This window comes from Melospiza georgiana, chromosome 12 (genome assembly GCF_028018845.1).
Source record: "Melospiza georgiana isolate bMelGeo1 chromosome 12, bMelGeo1.pri, whole genome shotgun sequence".
NCBI classification, from domain to species: Eukaryota; Metazoa; Chordata; class Aves; order Passeriformes; family Passerellidae; genus Melospiza; species Melospiza georgiana.
In genome coordinates, this window is record NC_080441.1 from 769,243 (window position 1) to 792,334 (window position 23,092).

Below are 23,092 nucleotides of genomic sequence, written 5' to 3' on the forward strand. Positions count from 1 at the left end.
CACGGCCCGGCACGGCCCGGCACGGCCCGGCACGGCGCGGCACGGCGCGGCACGGCGCGGCACGGCGCGGCACGGCGCGGCACGGCCCGGCACGGCCCGGCACGGCGCGGCACGGCCCGGCACGGCGCGGCACGGCCCGGCACGGCCCGGCACGGCCCGGCACGGCGCAGCACGGCGCAGCACGGCGCGGCACGGCCCCGCACGGCCCCGCACGGCCCCGCACGGCCCCGCACGGCCCCGCACGGCCCCGCACAGCCCCTCGCTCCGTAAAGGAGCTTCAGCAGGGCAGATGGTGCTGCCAGCGCTGTGCTGCTCCAGGGCTCGTCCTGCCCCTCACACAGCAGCACCGAGCCTGGGCTGCCTGAGCTGTCCTGAGAGCCTCACCTCATCCCCCCCGAGACTGATCCACGGCTCCCAGAAACACTGCTTGCCCCACGGAGCCTGGGGTGTGTGCATCATTTCTGTGCCCCGTTCAGCGACGGCCTTACAGCCACAGCCCACGGCACGAGGGGCGCCTGACTCTGAGGAGCTTCTGCTCACGCTGGATCCCCGCCGTGCTCCTGGGGCACAGCGGCCGTGGGGCACAGCACACAGTGCCCCTGTGCGGGGCAGGGACCCCGGCACACAGTGCCCCCCAGCACACAGTGCCCCTGTGCGGGGCAGGGACCCCGGCACACAGTGCCCCCCAGCACACCCTGACCCCCAGCACACCCTGACCCCCACCCACGCAGGGACCCTGTCCCGGGGCAGTCCCTGCTCAGCTGTCCCCCAGCCCGGCTCCAGCCCGGGCACAGGCTGCACCGCTGTCCCCAGGGGAGCCAGCATTGACCCAGAACATGAACACAGGGGGCTCCTGCTGCCCTCAGCACTCGTACCCTGCTGTCCTGCCAGCACTTCTGACAGGCACAGCCTCTCCGTCACACACCCCTCACCGGCTCAGCTGCACTTGAGCCATACTTGAGCAGCCCTTCTGAAGAGCACATGACACCACTTGTTCAGCTCATCTGCCCACAGCTACAGGCCTTTCTTCTTTTTTCCCCCCGCTTCTTTTTCCTTTTTAATTTAACTACTTCGGACATAGGTAGCTCTTCCTGCAGCGGAAATCAATTATGAAATAAATCTAATATTCAGATCAGACGGTATTAGAAGGGACCACTCATCATATATATGATATTTCCAGATTACATCTTAGCTTGGCTCACTGAGTCATCACTTCAGCATTCTCACTAAATCAAAAATTAAACAAAGCGAATCAGTCAATTAACGGGGCTGCTCCTTGCTCTGTGCACAAATAATCCTTTCAAGTCCAACCCTTAACTCAATTTGAGGCAGGGAGCGCTCAGTATCTGGGAAGGAGCGGCCACTGTGCAGGGCTGGCTGCTCGGGTACAGCCAGGACAGGGTCTGAGCCTGGGCCTCAACAATGCCAGCCCGGCCACAGCCACGGTCTGAGCCCCCCATTCCCTGCAGAGAAACCCAGAACTGCTCAGGGGACAAAGCACCAACCCCAGCCTGGCCAAACCCCCCATTCCTGCACAGAACCCCAGCACTGCTCAGGGAACTAAACACCAACAACCAGAATTCATAATCCCCTCTCCTCCTTCCACACACCAAAGCCATTTTCTCCCCAAACCTGTGCCAAGCATGGGAGACACACTGGGAATCTGCTCAATTCTTCATCCATCTGACAACCTGGCTGCACCCACGGCCAGAAGAGAGAGGAGATGCACAATGCTCTGATCCTCAGCAGACACAGGCACTTGCTGATTACACACACAGCATTCCATTTTCAGCACGTATACTTTAGGGAAAGGGAAGGGAAGGGAAGGATGGGTTCAGTGCCCAAGAAAATATTTTGCCCTTGAGAAATACTTGCTAGGTCTGAAATATCTGTACCAGTACAGAGACAGACCCAACACCACCAAAAGTGATTTATGCAGCCTCTCTCCAGTTACAGAAAGTTAGGTGCTTGGTTTTTAAAGCAAAACAATGGCCTGTATGCAAAAAGCTGCAACTCCTAAATCATCCATGACCCGTGTCAGTGCTCATAAAAGAGAGAAGCCCTGGCACAGGTAACAGCTCTCTCCTCCCACAGTAACGGCCACGCCGGGTCGGAACAGAGCTGCACTCAGTATCCAGCTCCCAAAGAAACAGCCACATTCAAATCTCTCAGCTGCGATACAGGCAAAGTGGATAAATACTCCTTTGCAGTAGCAGAGATTGTTTCTCCCTCTTACACACAAGTGTTTGTGTGTTTGCTCTCCAATTCAAAACACACCCTCCTTTAATTCTCCATTTGCTCCTCACGTGCACATGGCTCCAAGAAAAGAAATTCTGAACAAGCGATGAAAAGAGTTCCAGCCTCACTGAAGTCTGCAGAGGCGCTTTGCAATGGATTCAGATGGGATTAGAGCCTTTATCTAGATTAACAGTGCTTAATAGCCCAGCTAACAAACAAGCTGCTCTGCATGAGGAGACATTATGATTGTGTTTTCCCTGAGTGGTCACTTTTCCCCAAACATCTCCCCCTTGCATCTGCCATGTCTGTGCACATTCTAGCTGACAAGATTTCCCCACTTCTCCCCAGATTCTGGCCATGTGGTTCTGACTCAAGGACGCAATCCATGAGCATCTGAGCAGTTCTGTGAACCTAAGAGAGGAGGTGTGATCCTCTCTGCCTCACTGGAGGTGCTGGTTTGGGTCCCTCTCCTTTACACAACAGCACTTTCCATGAAATTGCAGAAACTCAATGTTTTTGAAGTCCCGTTGACTTTGCTGAGTTCAAGCTTTACACAGATGAAAATATTTGACAGACCATGTAATCATGCACAGCGCTGTCCCTAAGAAACCAAACTGGGATGTCATATTTTCAACAAACCTAGGGCTTGAGTATAATTTGTTGTAACTACGAAACTAAAAGCCTAAGGACTTATACTTCACCTTGCATTTGCCAGGAATTGCTGCTATGGGGAACTGTATCAGCAGTGCAAGCTAACAAGGGAGACAATCTCAGCTATGAAGGCGGAGGGCTACTTAGATCTACTTGCATCATTTCTCTTGTCCTTCTTATTGTTTTGATAAATCCAAATAATTAAACTTCACAGATATTTCTGCACCCTGGAAAATGTCTGCAAACTCAGACTCCTGGGTTTTGGACCAAGGACTGTGAACAAGACCTACTGCTCAAGTGCTTTTCCTGGGGAACATCTGCCTATAGGTTTGTCCCTGCTTGTTCTTTTATTGTGGCAAACTCCCATTAAAAACAAACAGTTTTTAATGTCCTAATCACCAGCTTCAAACACACTACCACTGCAAAGTCAGGCATGCACAGCATCCTGTGCTTTAATGCTTTCCAGCACAGTACTGACCATATCAAAACTGGTTTTTCCTTTCAGTGCATGTGTTCCAGCACCTCATCTCAAAGCCCTCTATCTACAGCTCTGTCAGAACAGCTCCAGAACTGCCTGCTAAGCTTCATAATTATGCTAAGTAGCAGAGTCTAATAATCCATGGGCATACACGAAAGCTATCTGAATTACTAGCCTTGCTCAGGTCTCAGTGCAAAGCAGAACTGGTGGCTGTGTGCAGAACTTGCATTACTTTTACATAATGATGTGAGAACACAAAGTCACTGGGACACGGCCCAAGGAGCCATCCCCAAAGCCAGGCCCATCAGCCCTGATGGGAGCTCAGCAAACAGCTGGAGCAGTGGCACTCCTGGAACAGCATGGCTCCATGTCACAGCTGTACAAATATCCTCCTATTTTACACACAGTAGTATTTGACTTTCCTGATATGCATTGTTTGGACTGTATGCTACCAGCTATGACAGCACCAACACAACTGCTTTTCCTTTCTCCCCCCTGCTCCATCCCTTTGCAAATCATCTTCTCTCTGGCAAATGATCCTGAAAGTCTTTGCCTGCTTTTGAACATGAATACATTAACACAATGAATGGATTTTATTATCTTTAAGATATCTTCTACCTCTGATTACTTCACACTTAATGCACAAAGAACATTCACATGTAATCTAGACATGTAGGGCATACAGACTAATAATTATATAGTAAAGAGCTCCCATTTAAATATGTGTCATTTACATTTAAAATCCTGTTCATTTTTCTTAACATTCTATATTAAAGCTGATTTAAATTATATCCTAATGCTGCCTTGTAATTGCAAGAGTAAAATTTAGTATTTATTCCAAAGTTAATGAGTATCTATAACTTACATTAACTGGGAAGCAATAAATTACAGTAAAATATTATTTGCTGCACTAAAACCCAGCAGAAATTCTACTGCAGCATAACAGGTAGTTCCAATTCTAGGATTTACAAGTTAGCGCCATGCATAGGGGACAACGGTCAGCAACAGTCAGCTCAGGCCCAGAGATGGCTCCAGCTGATCTTTTAATCCCTCTGATGCCAACAAGTCCCATCTGAACATCATTTCCACACTGTCTTTGAGATATTCCACACGCATAAGCAGGGCATTAAAAGGGGGTGGTTTTTTAAATCCAGAGATGAAATGTAAGCCCCACCAAGAACCACAGTGCCTCCCCCTCTGGGGCAGCTGAGCTCAGAACGGGACAGAATGAGCAAACTGAGGGCTCCTGCCCCGAACAGCTCTGTGCTCCTGAATGCAGGTGAGCTGCACAGAGCACACACACCCAGCCAGATTTCTGCTGCCTTTGTCTGCACCAACCTATTAATGGATCCACTACGACAGAGGGACCATTTCTGTACCTCTGTGAAGGAAAGCAGAACAGGAGCATATCTGAGGGCTGCTCCCCAGGCTTGGACACAGGCTCACAGCTGCTGGCCACAGATTAACACAGGGCTCATGCCAAACAAGCCTGCTCAAGTGAAGCACGAGTGACAAGGGAACAGCAGAGAACAGAGGATTTGTCTGATGCGAGCCCAAAGCCAGCGTGCTGCTCCCAACACCAGCACCACGTATCTGTATTTAGGAACTGCTCAGCACCATCACTTCCCACGTCTTCAGAAGGCACACACCTGGACTGCTGAAGTAGTGAGATCTGTTTATTCTGCACAGATGTAATTAACATCTACAGAGTGGATAATGTACTTCACATCTGCTTCTGGTTACTAATTTAGCCAGTCTCTGAAAACAGAGGCATGCAGACTGGAAAGCCAGACTCATTACCTTTACAACAAAGACCACCAGTTGATTCCCACCAGGACCTGGCCTTATTAACCTTACTTTTAAATTACAAAGTCACAGATGTACTCATCAGTTGCTTGATGAAGATTCATTTGCCAATCTCATCTCACAAAAGGAGTAATTAACATGAAGACATTACAGGCTGATGATTGGAATTGTTATAATGCAGGACTGCAGACAAATAGCAAGGCACCTGCATATCTGTAACAACTAGAAGCTCTCTCAAATGTTCCAGTTTACCAGCATAATTGTAAGAAATTAAGCAAAAAGCACTGAATTACATCAGTCCTTATTTACCGTGAACAGAAAAACAGAAACTTGGACAAGGTATAAGCAGCAGATCACAACAGCCTGAGGACAAAACCAGCCCAAAACCATTGCAGAAACTTCAGAGGGAGAATGGTTTCCCAGAAAAGGACACAATGAATATGTGAGAGTACTGGAAAAGAAAATGAGTGCCCTTCTAAGGTACACTGAAATAATCTCTTCCTTTCAATGAAGAGCCCTATGATTTCATGCTAAGATTCTTCAGCAGCTAAGCTTTTCTAAACATATTCAGGGACAGAGAGATGCTATTTTGAAAGATGCCTAGAAGGGTTTTCAGGAGACAAAAACTCAAGTCAATGATGAGCAGTAACTGTATAATCCTGAGTCTGTGCTGCCCATCTGAATGTCAGCTGTTTCATGTACAATTCTCCTCTGACATTTTGCTTTCAAGGCCTGCTTGGTGCTCAAGCCACACAATTTTTAGCCTGATCTGTGGAGAAGTTATATCAGTAGCTATTTACCAGCAATACTACTACTAAAAACACAACAAGAAATGAACAGCTGCAGTGTTACGTAGATAGATTTCCTTGCACAAAGGAATGAAGACAATCTGAGGGTGCATACAGTCATTGAAGTTTCTCCACTGAAATGAGAAGCACCAGGTTGTGCAGACCTTGTTATTAATGAGAAGAACTTACTCAGCTAAGCAGCCTGCAAAATCTCATCTTTTGGGGATCTGCTTTCAGTGTGAGAGCGCTGCAGTGGAGCCTGGACACTGAAGCAAAGCAGAAAACCCCGAAATATTAAATATTAACTAGATACTATTCAATTGAGGAAAGCCTTCACACAATCTGTGATTCACACTGAAAAAGGACTTGACCATTTTGAAGACAACTCTTAGCACCCAGTGGCTCCACAATTGCAGGAATACACGCCCCCATCCCTTCTGCCCCAAACCAAAACACAGACTATTTGATCATTTAACACATGACCTAGAGAATACCCTGACCACTGTGTCCCCAGTTTAAAAAAACATATAACAAAACCACAGAAACCTTCAGAAACACAGGCATTACATTTTGCCAGCAATTTAAAAGCTGGGAACTTTGGATGCCACTTAACTACAACAGCCAGCTCTCCACCTTCACAAAGACCAAAAGGTTGAGAGATAAATCTGATCAAAATGGTTTTCATTACAACACACCTGTTTTTTCTCAGACAGAGGACTCAGTGTGCCATAATCTTTTGGGTTTTGGCTAAGTATTTTCTGAAATGTCATTTCTGATAGGTAATGTACAGTTTAATAGAGGGGGGGGGTTTTTTTCAGAGCAGAGACTATTTGTAAACCACCATCTCCCCATAAGCAGTGTGTACCACCCTGTTCAGCCAGTTCCCCCTTAGGAGCCCATGAACCTGGAGGGAGGATGGAGCCAGAGCAAGGCTGGGCACCCTGGGCACAGCACCTTAGGAGGGGAGGCAGGAGCAGCTCAAACTGGGGCAGCTGTGCCCACAGAGAACCCTGCACTGTCACCACTGTCCTCTCTCCGACAGCTCCCAAAGCCCTGCTGATGAAGAGGGTGAACAAAATCACCCAGCACACACGACACCCACAGAGCAGCCCCAGCAATGGGTCTGTGAAGGGCCCTGAACACCACATTCCTACCCTAATTTTATCCTCACCCCCATCTCCCATAAATACCCAGAACCCTAAAACTGGGTCACTGCTGCCTGCAGGGTGGCAGGGGAAAATTCATAAATATTGATGCAGGAAAAAGAAATAAACTTTTCTTGGAGAAGTGGGTTCTGCCTACCATGCCCCAGGAGCCTCAGGACCATCGGCATTTTGTGGTGCCAAACCATCATTTAAAGGCTGAATTTTATGCCAACTCACTGGCCCTGTCAAGGCTTCCCATTTTCCATTTCAGCCCATTAATACCACGAGAAGCCAAGAGCCTTCTCTGGCCTCAGCAGCACTTCTGGAAAGGACTTGTACTCCCTCCAAAAGCTGCCTTTCCTGATGAGGCTGGGACAGAAGATGCTCTTCCCATGCTAGCAAACACAAACTCCACCTCTAGCTCCAGAGTCCAGCACCAGTCAGCAGGATTTGTGTTTCAAAGGCACATATCTTCCAGAAACACGGTTTTCTGATTCAGAAGAGCCTTCTAATAATGAACTGCATGGCCCAAAGCTATTTCAGTTTGGTGGTTATTAAATAGCACAAAAAATTCATGATAAACTATGTTATTTAAATAACTTAGGATAGAGAAAAATAATCACAAACAATTCATCTATTCACAAGGAAAAGCCTTCCAGTAAACACCTGCATCATAAAGGAGAGAATAGACAGAAAAGTTCTCCTCTACCACTAAGATTCAGGTTTTGCCACAGAGGCAAAGAGCAGAGAGCATGAGCTGAGCTCAGTACGTCACTAACTGATTATCTCCTCGAGAGAATAATGCAGCTTTCAGATCAAGAACACACAGTTATAGGTCTCTGCAAGAAATTGCTCAGAAATACAATTAGCAGGTAATTTAATTGAACAAATACATCTCATGGAAAGGACATAAACTTCAAATTAACCAGAGCCTGAACTTTTGTGTTGGTCACATTTCATACGAGCTGAGACCACCACAGTTCAACAAACCCAGCCTGACTGAAGGGACACTCAAACCACCAGCCATGCTGAGCCAAAGTTGCACCCAACAGGAGCCTATGAACAGAAAGAAAAAGCTGCTTGCATATTTTTAATGCAACATATTCTATTCAGGGTGTCATTGTTGTTTTGATATTTAAACAACTCTCACTGGCATTCAAGTTATCCATAATTTGTTCTACCAGCCCAGCCAAGAGAGCAGAGAACTGCAGCTGGGGAGCAGGAGGTGTGAGAGGCTGAAGGAAGCTGCATGGACCCTCAGAGAAGGTTATCTGTCCTTTCAGGGCAGGGATGTGTGTGCAGAAGGACTGCAGGCTCTTTGACCATGTGTACCCCCACGAAAATGCCCTCAGACACCAACCTGTGTGCACGCACCATTCACTGTCTGCACTACTGAGTCCTTTCAGCACCTTGGGTGCTTGCCAAAGAATCAAAGCATTAAAAATGAGGTAAACTGACTGCTCCTGTCCACAGCAGAGCAGCACAAACACGTGTCACCACTCATCTCTGTGCTTACGGGTGCTGAGTTACCCTCCCCTGGCTCTAAAAGTGAGGGCCAGCAGTCCAAGGGAAAATATCACAGCTAGAACAACTGAAACCAAAGGAAAACACAGGATTTGAATGCCTCCCCTCTTACATGGAAAGCACCTCCTCAGAGCAGTGCATAGGTGCCACGGCCCCTCAGAGGGGCAGCTTTCCCATGGCCACAGCACAGGACTGGTGCCCACTAAAGCCAGCACCACCGGGGCATCGGCAGCGCAGGGCGAGCGCCTCTCCCAGCACCCTGCCCTCCCCAGAGCCTCTGGGCTTGTACAGCCACAGACACGTTAACAGAACTGACCAAGGATGAGGGAGGACCAAAATAGCTCGCTTTCTTTCTCAAGCCACTGGCAAAAATCAAACCAATTAAAATCATGATCTGAGTCAGTTTTAGTCGATCGCTGGCACCTGGGGCAAAGCGCCACCAGAGCAGAGCTGCTGTTGGTTTCCAATTGAGCTGTCAGTGAGACAGGGGAAGGGGCTCGAGGAGATGAAGGAGGCATTAATAATAACAGAGGCAAAGACGAGAGCTTGGTCCCCACCACAGGCACAGGATTTGCATCAGCTTCCCGCGCCTGTCTGACAGCAAGCCTGGCCCAGGGCACCAACAAAACCACAAAGCAAAGAGGAAAACTTCAAGGGAAGCAAAAAACAAACCCCCAAAATGGTGTACAGACACACAGGCAATAAAGAATATTTTTACAAAACAGCTGAAACCAAACAGCAGTTGTGTCCCTCCAGCAGCTCCTGGATGCGGCCGTGCCCTGTGGGGTGGCTGCAGCGATTGGCACGGTGGGGTAAATGCAGGACACCGCTGCTCAGGAGCCAACAGCCCTCTGAGGGTGTGCCACCAACCACAGACAGCAGGACACTCATGTGCCCAAAGCAGCGTGGCTATCTAGCAGGGCCCCTGCACAGCAGCACGGTGCCAGCCACACCAGCAGCACGGTGCCAGCCACACCAGCAGCACAGTGCCAGCCACACCAGCAGCACAGTGCCAGCCACACCAGCAGCACAGTGCCAGCCACACCAGCAGCACAGTGCCAGCCACACCAGCCACAGGGCACCAAGGCAGGGCCGGGCCACTGAGCAACACCAACAGCATCACCACACGGCAAAGCTGTTCTGACAGACCCTGACCCCTGACAGAGGCAGTCCAAATCTAAAAAACCCCAAATGATCAAACAACAACAACAGAAACATCACCACAGGACAGAAGCTAAAAATAAGATTCTGCAACACTGCTTTTCATCAGGTCTGCCTGTGTGCCTGAAAGGGGAGAGCTTGCAGTGAGCAATACCTGCCCTCACTGTGGAGTCAGGATCACAAACAACTCATCAATTCCCAATAGCTCACACGCGGCTTGAGCCAAGGTCTCGTTTGTCTGGGGAGGAAAAACAAGAGCAAGAAATGATTACAACTCTAAAAATACCATGGAGAGAGAGCTGCAAGGCTGGTCCTTGGCAGGGGCTGGCTCTGCTGCCACTGCCACAGCCCTGGGCGCGCTGGGGCAGCTGTGCCCACACACACGGTCCCTCTGGGGTGAGGAGCACCTCGTCCTTGCAGGAGAGCCTGGCAAGGTGCTCACTCCCTCCAGCTGCACCCTGCGGTGCTTCAGGCTGACCTAAAGCCGGTCCCATGGTTCATGAGGCACTCGGAGGAGCACAGGGAGGATTTACATGTTTGTCATCCCAGCCTGTGGGGACAGCACCCCACCGAGGCAGAGGAACTGGACAGGGACCAGTTTCCAGAGGTAGCCAAGGTACAGGAAATAATTAGTGAACTATATTGGCCTACTGAAAGGTAGACAGCTGATAGTCTTTGCATTTTGAGATTCCCATCCTTAACCTCCCTTCCAGACAAAGTGAAAAGGATGGAGACATGGCGTGTTTCCAAAAGGACAAGCTGAAAAAAGATTAACCTGCATATGTGCAAAGAGAGTGTTTAACACCACAGCACCCAGAGAAAAGCCTGTTACTACACAAGATGGGAATTTAGCTACCACCACACCACATCAAAAGAAACCACCACGTTTCACTCTTCTGCTTTAAAATCTGTCCCACGCCTTCCTCATATGTCTGCACCTCCTGATCAATTACCTTATGTCAAAGCCTTGTTACACACACACACTCACACGCAAGTTTTAATTGATTTACTCAAGTCAGTGAGCAAGGAATAAATTAAATTACATCTTGGGAAATAAAGCTGGGCACGCCAGGGCAGCCCGCCTCACTGCTGCAGGATTTGAAAGCTCAGAAACAAAGGCAGATCTGGTTTGCTGCCACGGTTTGATGTGAAGCCTCAAAGTGCCTGAGAGCTGTGCTGGCCCAGCTGATCCAGGGCAGCCAGGGGGCTGAGCCCACAAGCACAGACCTTGTCCACTGCTCACAGCAGCACCAGCCAGAATTCATCCAGCAGCTCTCTCCTCACAGCACAGCACAGCGCCAGCACACCGCACACATGAGTACTGAACAGAAAATGCACATAAAACCAACATTTCCGTGCTTTGTGATGGTATTTAGACTGGGTCAAAACTGATGCCACCACCTTTTAAAGACTATTCATTCTCACCATATTTACCAAGATGATCCTTCAAGACCTTTGAGTCAATAATCCTATGCTAGTGAATAAAGGTAAAACATAAATAAGAAACAGATGAAGATGAAGATATTGTAAGAGACTGAATTATACAGAATAATTCCCAAAGCCAAATTTTGAAGCACCAACAACCAAATTACAGCAGAACTGGAGAGGCAGCAGCTGCCTTCAAGGACATCCAGCACAGGACAGGGCAAAACTTCAAACCACACTGTTCCGTTCACAGCATCTCCCAGGCAATCTCTCATTCCTAAACACAGGATTCTGCTCCCTTTTATTCACCAGCACGGTTTTCTGATGCTGCAAGATCAGATCAGGAAACAAATCTGTTTCTCTTACATACTTCAGTAATCCCATACTGCAGAATCAAGGCTCAAACTTGCAGTTCATCCTAGCAACCTTCAGGCTTATCTTAGAGCACTGATTCAACACAACCCCCTGCCACACTTTTTATAAAGAAAAAAACTGGGGGGAAAAAGAATGTTTAAAATATTGATCCCAAGAGTGGTCAGCACTGTGAAGTGCAAAGCGTGTCACACTTCCACACTGAGGGTTTGATTCACAAGGCTGGCACTGAGCAGCACAAACCACGCTTCAGTCTGACCTGACAGGACAGCACAGCTCAGGTGCTGCTCTTCAGAAGGTGCCACCCAAATAAACACCAATGATCGATCAAACTCTCTCACCAGCAGTTATTCAAACCCAACCCAAGCACAGGACAGTTTAAAATGCCAACAGCAGCAATAAGAACTGTAATTAGAGATCTGACTGAGGAGGCAGAAAAGCCCTATAAAAGAAGAGGGTTCCTCAGTGATGCAGGCATTGTGGATGCACTGACAGCAGTGCTCTCCCAGCTCTGTGAAGGAAGATCAATGTGTTATCTCCTCTCAGGGACAGAAGCACTGTCTGACAAACAGCTCGCTCACACCCTGCACCTCAGCCATCAAATCTGCTAGCTTTTCTCCATTTCTCTCACAAGCCCTTTGTCACTCACTCAGCCTGCATCATGCACACTCAATGGCTCCCGAAATGCACTGAAGGTAAGAATTTGTGATAGTGGGAATGTGGCATGACAAGAATATCCAACTTTCACTGATAGGGACCCAAAGCAGAGCGCTAACAGCTTTTGGGCAAATGGAAAGTAGAGATGTTTGGCACCTTGCAGGACAGATTGTCAAGTCTTTTCTGCACCATTTCAGGCTGTCAAACCTGCGTGCTTTCCCTGCAGTCTGATATTACTACGAGTTACACCCACAGTATCTCCTCTTCCATTACATTCTTCAGCTTCCTTGTGCTCTCCAGAGACTTTTCAAAGCTCATTTTCCATCGTTCAAAGTCTCATAGAATCTGCTTTCTCCTGCCACTGTACCACACTTTCTCCCCCTTCCATTCTCAGCCTGGCACCTCTTATTCATTCCACAAAGCAATTTAAAGTCCATCCTTCATGATCAAACATGGAGTGAAACAAAAGCACTTCCAGACCAAAAGGCACAGCCCCGCCACCTCGCTACTGAGCTTCCAGCATCCTCCACAGCACTGACACGAAACCCTGCTTTTTTCAGCTGTTATGTATTTCAAAATCCCTTCCTAACATTGTTCAGAAGGGCCTAACTAATTTTTCTGATCATACTCAAAAGTCTTGAAGAAACATCTCTGTTTTGACGGGAGGTCTTTTCAGACCAAGGGTGGAACAAGGACAGCGATGGAAAACCTGACAGGTCTTTTTCCTTAAAATAGCTCCAGTGTGACTGTTTTTCCTGAGAAATCTCAAAGAAGTTTTGCTTATGTCCCAATGGGGAAACAAACTCAAATTTTTAAGCCCTGAAAGTTGCCATGAAAAGAACTGAAAACTTTCACAGCTCTGCACAATCCCTAAACAATGGCATCTACTGTTCTTAAATGAACTACTAGGAGAAAGTCCAAGTTCATCTTTCTCCTGTTTTCCACGCTGTCCTCTCCTTGTGCAGGAATTGCTGGATCACTGCCTATAAAGCTTTCACTGCTCTCCATCACCTACCAACGGGACACCCCTCATGAACTGTCATGTACACTAATCCCCAACATCCCAGAAATCATGGGATAGAAATTCCTCCCAAGGACACAACTGTACAAACAGAACTTGAAAACTGGGGTTTGCACTGATAATCTGAAAAGAAACAAAAAAAAACAAAAACGAAACCCCAAAAACCAAACGAAACAAACAAGATGAAACCCAACCCCAAAACAAACACCCAGCCCCTCCTGCAGCCAAGGAAACCATTTGTGCTGCTCTCCAGTGGCCAAGTAGCACAGCTCTGCATGGCCAGCAGCCAGCTAGCAGCACCAACACAGACATTCCTCCTCCAGCCTCCCTGGCCAGGCAGTGTCCTGACCTTGGAGTGGGTCTGAAACCACTCACACTTCACCCCAAAAATCTCTTTTCAGCTGGAGCCAGACTTCTGACCCTGCTGCTGTAGCCTCCCCACGAGGTGATGAAGGAGAGCCTTGCCATGTGATCCCTCTTGACTTACTTCACTCTGACCACCTTTTATTGAGCTCCGCCAAAGCAAACGCAAACCCAATATCCTCTCTCAGAAAGCAAACAGGGCAGAGCGGGAAGGGGAGAAGAGCAGCAGATGAAAGTCACTCCAGCTCTCCTTGCCCAATCACTTGAAAGCAGCCAGCTATTTTTGGCAGTCTCTGGATTCAGGCACTGCTATGCAAGACGAGAGGCAAACGTGAGGCAGAGCACATGACAGAGCTGCCCTCTGCACACTGTGTGATGGCCCTGTGTTGTCCTGGGGGGCTGCAGGGACCCCTGCTCCTCCAGCAGGACTAATCACTGCTCCTGGATGGCCTCACACAGCTGCAAGCCCCTCCCTGAGGAAATGCATCCATCCGCAATGCCCACCAACGCTGCAAGCCCCAAAAATACTTCCACGTCTGTACTGCATCAGGGAGGACTCTCACGGGTCAGGTTCTGCTCTGCACCCCACCCAGGACCAGCTCTGCACCCCACCAGGAGTGACAATGGCTTGCAGTGACAACTGGCTCCATCCTGGCTTCTTGTTCTCCTGCAGCACTCAGAGGAATAAAGGCACATCAGCTTGGAGCACTGTGTATAATTACAATTAAAACACTGATCATTTTCCAGACAGTACTGTGGCACAACTTGGGCAAACTGAGATGTAAGAGCAACACAAGAATTTCACGTGCGTACTGAACACACAAGACAGCTGCCCAGAACTCCACAGCAGATGTAAAAGCCAGAGGAAAAATGTTTCTGTGTAAGCAGACTGACAGCACAATGGCAATGTGTGGAAGTAAATCCAGCCTCAGCTACTTGAACAGTGTGGCCAGGAGCTACATGAGGGACACAAAGTGACACCCAAAGCAAATCCCTGCAGAGCACACAGCTCAGAGGGGAATACACAATGCCCACCTCTGATCTGATCCCACCATCACAGCAGAAATTCATCCTAAACTGGCTGGTAACTAAATGCACACGTATCAAAGATATCAAGCACTGGTTAAACAATTTATTCTTAAAGCAACCAAGAGAGCCTTGTATCAATTATGTCAGACCCCAGCTTTTGAAAAGCACGTAGAGATTCCCTGGGCCACAGAACAGAGTATCTCCATAAATACGCCTTCATTTCAGCTGCAAGCACCACCAGTGGCACAGGTAACAAACACCAGCAGCTCAGATTCAGTCAATCCTGAACTGTGCACATGTAATGCAGCCCAGATCAATGGCAATTCGATTGCTATTTCAGGAATATCTCTTCTTCCCACCTCATTTCTGTCCTCTGCTCCCTCCCACCTCCCAGTGATGCTCTAATTATTCAAACAACGTAAGCAGTGTTCAATCCATGCCAGCCCTTTCTTCCTTCAGCACTGACCTTGCCTTATACATCACTCTCACAAAACTAATTAAGTGGAGAACAGTCTCACTTTACACTCTCTTCATGAGAAGAACTGAATTGTGACCTGCCCGAGGGTGCAATTCAAATTATTTTCGCCTTCATTTCACTCAGCAACACAATACAAATATTGAGCACGAAACCAGACAATTCACAGAAACCTTTACCCAAGATACCACACACAAAAATAAAAGGATTATTGTAAATAACATCTATAACCTAGTTGTCTCATTTTGGTTTTTAACATGCATTTTCATGTAAGCTTGACCAAGATGTGTTTTGGGGAAAAGGAGGGAGTTTTGTTAGGTCAAACGATGTAGCTGAGGAAGGAAAAACAGTTTGGGCTACACAAGCCCTAGAGCCAGGCTCAGCTGAGAGGGACAGGAGCGGCCAAGAACCCTTCAGTCCCACAGAGGAGATCTGAGACCACGGAATCTGTGAGAGCATCCAGGCACCAACAGGGCAGCTCCTCTCCCATACACAGAAACACAGAACTCCTGGCCTGAAAATGCTCAGCTAAGGGTTGTCCAGGATGGGAGGCTTGGCCTCTTGGAGTTACAAATGTTTTATTGCACACAGAACGCCTCCAGATTTACAGAGGATTTTATACAAGCATGGATTCAGTGCTTGCAGGAGGCTGAGGAACAGGACTTGTCCTGTCTTTGCTCCTGAGGAGGTTTTTCACACAACTCTGGAGCTGTGGCTTCTGCAGGAGACATCAGCACTAACACACCATGAGGAGCAGAAGCAGAAATTGAGCATGCATGGACCCAAGGCTGCCCTGCAGCCTCCATTCCCAAAGCACGGGGCTGAGACCAGTGCCTTGCAGGGAATCTCAGAAGATGGCACAAACTCAGTTAATGACATGTCTGCAGTGTACTGTGGGTGGCCACAGAGCAGAGATGCCAGATTCTAGGCCATGCAGATTCTGGTGCATCTGCTGTGCTCCCCCTCTGCAGTGCCCTGCAAGGCTCTGTGGGGCTGCTCGTCCTCCAGGCTTCATTTGGAGATTTGGCATCTGCAAGAGGCAACTATAATTAAGTTTTCCTCTAGAAGCAAAAAAAAAGACTTTTACTACCTTCTGTACAACACAAGTTGTTGGCATGGACAGCAGCCACACAGAACCAACACCAGCAAACCCCCGAGTGTGGAGCTTGTCCCTGGAAATTCTGCCTTGCTGTGGATTTCCTCAACACTAAAACCATTCAGGAGCATCAGCACAAATGTGCTGGCATTTCCATCTCAACACTGCTTCCACTTTTTAGCTGCTGACGTTTTATCAACATATGTGAGGGGCCACAGTCTTGGGATTGAGAGGGAAGGATGTTTCTTTTATAGAGCTCCTGTCGTTTGTGGTACCAAAGCCAGCCCAGATAATGAGTCAGAACAGGAGGTAGTTACTGTAAATATTCCAAGCATGGGCACATTAACAACCTCCCACTAATCAGAGGCAGTGCCACGGACAGACAGAGAACTCCCACTGGTGTCACTGGGAGTTCTGAATGGATCAGGGCTGGGCCAAGCACCGAGCATCCATTGTGAGCTGAGGGATCAACAGCAGGGTGGGATGGGCCATGGCCCCGATTCTGGCTGGCTCTTTCCAGTGGGCGATGCAGGCTTCTATGCAAAGTGAAATCTGCAGCCTCAGACAGGAGCCTCTGAGATTTCCAGCGTGAAGGGAACACAAGCACTGTGGTGAACTCACTCTCTGGTGCCGTTCCGTGTTGGTAACACAAACACAAGTTCTGATGTGTGGGTCAGCAGCACCAACTGACCACAAAGACCCAATGTGCTGCTGGCAAGCACCTGCCTGGACAGATCCTCAAGCTCACATCCTAAACTGCAGCTGCTGCTGAAGTTTGGGGGGCTTTTGGTCTGCAATGAAAAGAACTGGCGCCCAAGTTTCTGCCGAAAAGACACAGAACTGCCCTGCCTGTGACCTGAGCTGGCCAAGCAGCACTCGGGGCACTCAGCACCGGGCTCCCTTCCCCCTTCTCACCAGGGCTGCACTCGCTGCTAATTTTGATCCCGTGGCCTCAGACCAAGACGTGGTCAGCTTACACGCTGCTCCTCCTCAGTCCCTGAAGTAAGTTACTGTCTCATGAATCAGTTCTATAGAAATATAACTGTTGAGATCAGCTTCTTTATTTTTGTCAGCTTTTCTCCAGACCTTTCAATCATAAGCTGCATTATCCAATATTCCCACAAAGCCAGGAAAAGCAGTAATAGATACCTCAAAATTCTGACTTCTGTTCTTCCTGCCAAGTGATTTCTCTAAGTGCTTTGTTTTCTGCTGTCACTGAATTAGAATAGTACCTGTACTTCCAGAGTCTTCACTGTTACTGTCACTATTTCAATACACTCTTCTCACATTAGATGCTTTCAACTTCAAAAATGCTCCTATTTTGCTTTCTGCAGAAGAAAATACACTCTGCATTTTCTCACTGCTTATGGCTGAGGTGATCAGACTTTTGGACAAAGCTATCCCAGTTCCTTGTGGTGACAGCATGGTGACAGGAACAGATCCCCCTGCATCTGCTTTGATGGGGAAGCCAATAGTACATAATCCCCTTAGTAAAAAGGACACAAATGCAGATTAATCCAGTCCTCAGATTGAGTTTGAGAGTCTCTGCTCCAGCTCTTGACTCTGGCCAGAGGAGCCACACAAACTGCAGAGCAGCGTGTGTGTGCAAGGGCCTGGCTGTAAGAGCAGGCAGCACGGGCTCTGCAAGGGCCAGCCCCAAAGCACAGGGCTGCCAGCACTCAGCTCCTTCCCCAGGCATGCCCAGGGCTCTCCTCCTGCCCACAACCCTCCCCAAACATGAGATATAAAATATTAATTCAAACCAGGTGATGCTGGTCCAGCCCCAAGGACCAACGGGGACACTCAAGGCACTGTGCCCAGAGTGCAAGGCCAACACTTCTGGGGAAATGCCCTGCCCTGGCACAGCCACGGCTCTGGGCACAGCAGCTCCGTGCCAGGACAAGAACCTGCCTGGTGGGAGCTGCTCTGCTGTGCTGGGAATGCAGGAGAGCTGCCCCAAAATCACTGAGTGCCCACTGCTGTGCTGGGAATGCACCCAGAGCACCCCCTGGGCACTGAGCTGCTCCCCAAAATCACTGAGTGCCCACTGCTGAGCTGGGAATGCACCCAGAGCACCCCCTGAGCTGCTCCCCAAATCAGTGACCACTGCTGTGCTGGGAATGCAGGAGAGCTGCCCCAAAATCACTGAGTGCCCACTGCTGTGCTGGGAATGCAGGAGAGCTGCCCCAAAATCACTGAGTGCCCACTGCTGTGCTGGGACTGCACCCCGAGCACCCCCTGGGCACTGAGCTGCTGCTCCCCAGTCAGTGCCCACTGTGGGATGCTGAGCTGTTCCTGCCCAGCCCCTGGCATTCCTGCCCCCGGGCACAGTGAGGTGATGACATGGACACTGCCCCAGGTGAAGGCAGCCCAGAGGGGACAGGCTGCTCTGGAACCAGCTGCTGGCTGCCCCAAACAGCCTCCAGCCCAGAGCAGCACTGCCCCTGTGCCCCGGGGAGCAGCTGGGAGCACACCTGGGCCAGCAGCACCCCGCACCTTCCAACTCTCACACACTGAATTGAACACAGGGGATCAATGCCATCATCTGCCCTAATGCTACAGGTACACAGCACAGTTACTGCAGCATCTTGCAGAAAGGAAAGGTGCACATCCCTGACTTCATTCTGTTAATCCATGAGCTTTAGTTAAGATTAGGATAGATAATTCCAAATGCCCACAGCCACTTTTAAAAGCAACCAGATATTGAGCAAAACACAGCCATCACTGGGTTTTCCAGGCAGGACTGACACCTGGGACCAACACAGTCTTAAGCAAGCAGTTACCCTCCTCTTTGGCTTCAGGAAAGAAGTGAAAAACCCCCACTGTTTTAATTAAAAATAGATTTTTATACTTCTGTAACACCTGCAGAACTCCACTGACACCACCAGAGACTTTACAAAAGCATAATTTCACTGCAAACAACCACTGCAAGGCAGTTCAGTATTTGCTCTGGATTGTGCTTTTTCCCAGCAAAATCCATGGCCTTTCAAGGTTCTGGATAAATCAGTTTTTTCTAGAAAGAGCCACCCCAAATCCAGGGGAAGAAAGTGTCTCTTAACAACACACACAGTGCAGCTCCTACATTTGGGCTGAACATGGCCCTCCCCAAATCCTGTAGAGAACTACAGCAAGGTCTCACCTCACGCGTGGCCCTGCAATGCCTGAGCAAGCTTCAGGAGCGAGAAACGCTGGCACTGCTCTCACTGAGAAGCACCCCACATTTATGGGGCAAACACAGCCCCGGGACAGCTGCATTTACAGCAGGTATTCAAACTACACCACCCTCCCTTACAGAGGGGGTACCTGAACCAGCACCACCACAAGCCACTCGTATATAAAACATGATCATGTTGTTCTTTGAAAGAGAGGGCAACTAACCCAAAACCACAGAGCTTTCTCTCAGGACTCCAGTGCCACAGGACACCTGCAGAAAAATGCAGGAAATGGTATCCCATCCTTTCCAGGCAAATTATAAATTGTTTAATTGTATAATAAACCCATCCGGACCAAAAAATCTTAACAAAAAACCCCACCCATCACTGCCTGGATTTACTATGGCTGGGGCCAAATCAAACATTCCCATGGAGAGCATTAACACTTGCAATGACCAAAAGAGCATTCAGGTGGTTCAGAGGAAAGAACATTTCCTATTCTTGCCTACAACTCAAGAGGCTGAGGAGGATCATGCAGCCTATACATGAGCTAGTAAATATTAACTCCTTCTCAGCATCCCCGAGCCTCTCCAAAAGCTGTTTCACAGGTGCTCCGCACCACTCACAAAGCTCCTCACACATGTGGGCTCCTCCTGCTGCACCCACAACCGCCTCTCTGCTTGGTGGGAACACAGAAAGTTTCTCTGTGAGCTCAGGGAGCGGAGCAGCCTCTCCTGAAGCAGAGCACCCACTGCTTTTCCTGAGCCTCAGAATATTCACCTGCTCACCCTGTCAGCACTGACATCACAGCCTCGCACGTCTCAGGCACCACTGACTCACTAACAGACACACAAGTGCCTTTGTCCCACTGCTCTGAAATGTGCCAAAGCAATTTCAGACGTGAAGTGTGTCATTAGAACCTGTAATCACAGCACAAAATGCAATATGTAAGCTTGATTTTAAAAATAAGCTTTCAGGCAAGCATAGCACAAGTACGGCAATTTCTTTTTGCTTACGTTCGTACCACAGTTCTAAATCATGCAAAATAATTCCTCGGAAAGGCGGGAATCTTTTGTTCTGCGCTGCTTAATAAATTATTTAAAGCGCAATATAGCGAATAAGGCCACCATGAAAGAAAATCAAAATCAACTGAACTTCAAAGGATATAATGTAAAGGCAAAACATATTTATCTAAAAAAAGTAAGGTTTTGCAATGCATCTAAGTAGCGAAGTTGATTGTGTTGCTGAGAAAAAAAATGTCATGCAAACGCTAAGGATTTGGACATGAGACAGAACATAGTAAGAAGGGGAAAGACAGAGTTGGGAAAAAACTGACATAAAAAAAGAAGATTTCCAAAGTGTTAAACATAAATTTTCAAAACCATGAAACCAAAAGCTTTTTATCAAGAATAGAAAGGCTGTATTGTTTTGATTCGGCCTCTCTGGCTGCTAAAAAAGTAAACGGCAGGGAAGCGTCCCACTGGGTTTTACAGAACTGGGAAACGAGGGGCGGGTTTCGGTCCTGCGGGGAGGCCCGGCCACAGCCCCGCTCCCAAACCACACTGGGGTGTGCGGGGAGCCCTGGGGACACCCCGAGGGACAGCGAGCCCCGAGCCGGCCGGGGTGGCACGGGGCACACGGCCACCTGTGCGGGCACCACCCCGGCGGGGAACCCGGCAGGGAACCCCGGTACTGCACCCCGGCAGGGAACCGAGCAGGGAACCCCGGTACCGTACCCCGGCAGGGAACCGAGCAGGGAACCCCGGTACCGTACCCCGGCAGGGAACCGAGCAGGGAACCCCGGCAGGGAACCCTCGCACCCTGGCAGGGAACGCCGGCATGGACCCCGTACCCGGCAGAAACACCGGCCATGCCCCCGGCGCGGGCAGCCCCAGCGCCGCGGGGCCCGGGGCGAAGCGGGGCGGGGAAACCCCCGTGCCCGGCGCCGCTGGGTGCCCCGGCCCCGCTCGGTGCCCCGGCCCCGCTCGGTGCCCCGGCCCGGCTGGGTGCCCGGCCCCGCTGGGTGCCCTGGCCCCGCTGGGTGCCCGGCCCCGCTGGGTGCCCTGGCCCCGCTGGGTGCCCGGCCCCGCTGGGTGCCCCGGCCCCGCTCGGTGCCCGGCCCCGCTCGGTGCCCCGGCCCCGCTCGGTGCCCGGCCCCGCTCGGTGCCCCGGCCCCGCTCGGTGCCCCGCTGCCCGTCTCCATGGCGATGTGTGCCCTCCCCGCCCGCCGGCCGGAGCCGCCGCAGCGCCGAGCACCCCCGGCTCCGGCCGGGAGCCGCCCCCTCCCCTCCCCTGGCCGCCGGGGAATGGGGGGGCCCCGGTGCCGCATTGAGCGGGCCCCGCGGCCGGGCCGGGGTGCCGGGCAGCGCCGGGTGCCGCTCCCTGCCGAGCCGGGGCTGCCCCCGGAGCCGTGCCCCCCCTCCCGGCCCCGTGAGCTGTCCGCGGTCGGGCCGGGGAACGCGCCCGCCGATCGGGGCGGCTGCGCCTGCCTTACCCTTGGAAGCATCTTTCTCTTCTTTGGGCTTGATCACCTTCCCGCTCATAGACCCCAGCTTGGGTGGGAAAATCCCCGGGAGCGTCGCGAATTCCGGCTGGACCAAAGAAACCTCGGGCGGGGGGCAGCGTGCGTGCGCGTGGGGGATCCTCTACGCCGAAAAGGCTGAAATAACACCGGGAGCAGGGGAAGGGGGGGCACTGAGGAGCCGGCGAGCTGCCCGCTCCCCGGAGCGGAGCCTCGGAGCCCGGCGGCGCCGCCGCGGTGCCTGCGGGAGCCGAGCGGGGAGCGGGGGGCTCCGGCAGCCGCAGCACCGAGCCCCTGCGCCGCTCGCCGTGCCGGAGACAAAAGCGATATTCCCCGTGTCTGCCCGGCCCCGGCCCCCTCCTTCCCCCGCCTCCCCGGCTCTGCCTCCCCTCCCCAGGGCCAGGGAAGCGCAGCTGGTCCTGCAAGTCCCACCGACCGGGGGGAGGGGGGTACCGTGACTGGGGAGGGGTTGTTCGCTTGGGCGTGTTGGGTTCGGGTTTTTCTCTTTTCGCATCCTCCCCTAATAATAATGGGATGGAGCAGCTGAGCCGCAGCCGCGGATAGGCGGAGGAGGAGGACGCGAGTCCCCGTCACTGCGGGAGAGGCGGCAGGTTTACGCTGGCGGCAGCGAGGAGGGCTGGAGGGGCAGCTCCAGCCGCCGGCCCCGCGCTCCCCATCACCCGCACCGGGGCTCCATTAACCGGCACGGGGGAGGGCGGGGGCAGCACGCCTCCCGCTGCCCCGCGGCCACGGACCGCCGCCCCACGGCCGGAGCCACGGCCAGCCGGGCTGCCCCCGGCCCGGGGAGCCGCTGCCAGCCCGGTACCGCAGGGGCGGCTGTGGGCGCGGGGCCCGGCGGGTGCCGCCCGCTCCCCGCCTGTTGCTGCCGTGGCGGGAGCGGGGCACGGGGGGCACCGGGGGATCGGGTTCCCGATAGCAGCGGGCACGGAGGGCAATGGGGATCGGGTTCCGCAGCAGGGAACGGGCAGAGCCGCGCCGGCTGCCGCCCAGCCCTGCCCTGCCCTACCCTGCCCCGGGGTGTGGGACGGCGCTCAGGGACCCCTCCCGCCCCCTGCTCCATCCCCTCGGGGAGCGGGAAGGGACGGCCAGAGCCCCTCACCTGTGTAACAGCGGCGTGTCCCGCCCCCCTGGCCCCCTCTCCTCGCTGGGGCAAAACTTCCTCTGCCGGG

General features: G+C 51.2%; 1 protein-coding gene across 2 annotated transcripts in view; it reads right to left on the bottom strand.

Annotated features, from left to right (window-relative positions):
• The window catches only part of FGF13 (fibroblast growth factor 13), a 194,121-nt gene extending 171,967 nt beyond the window's left edge, over window positions 1–22,154 (bottom strand). Inside the window, exon 1 of one of the 2 annotated variants that reach the window (XM_058032604.1) lies at window positions 21,876–22,154. In XM_058032604.1, coding sequence (XP_057888587.1) covers window positions 21,876–21,924 — 49 coding nt within the window. In that variant the 5' untranslated portion in view covers window positions 21,925–22,154. The remainder of the gene's footprint in view (window positions 1–21,875) is intronic. The other variant, XM_058032606.1, reaches the window with a different exon arrangement.
• Between the last annotated feature and the right edge of the window lie 938 nt (window positions 22,155–23,092).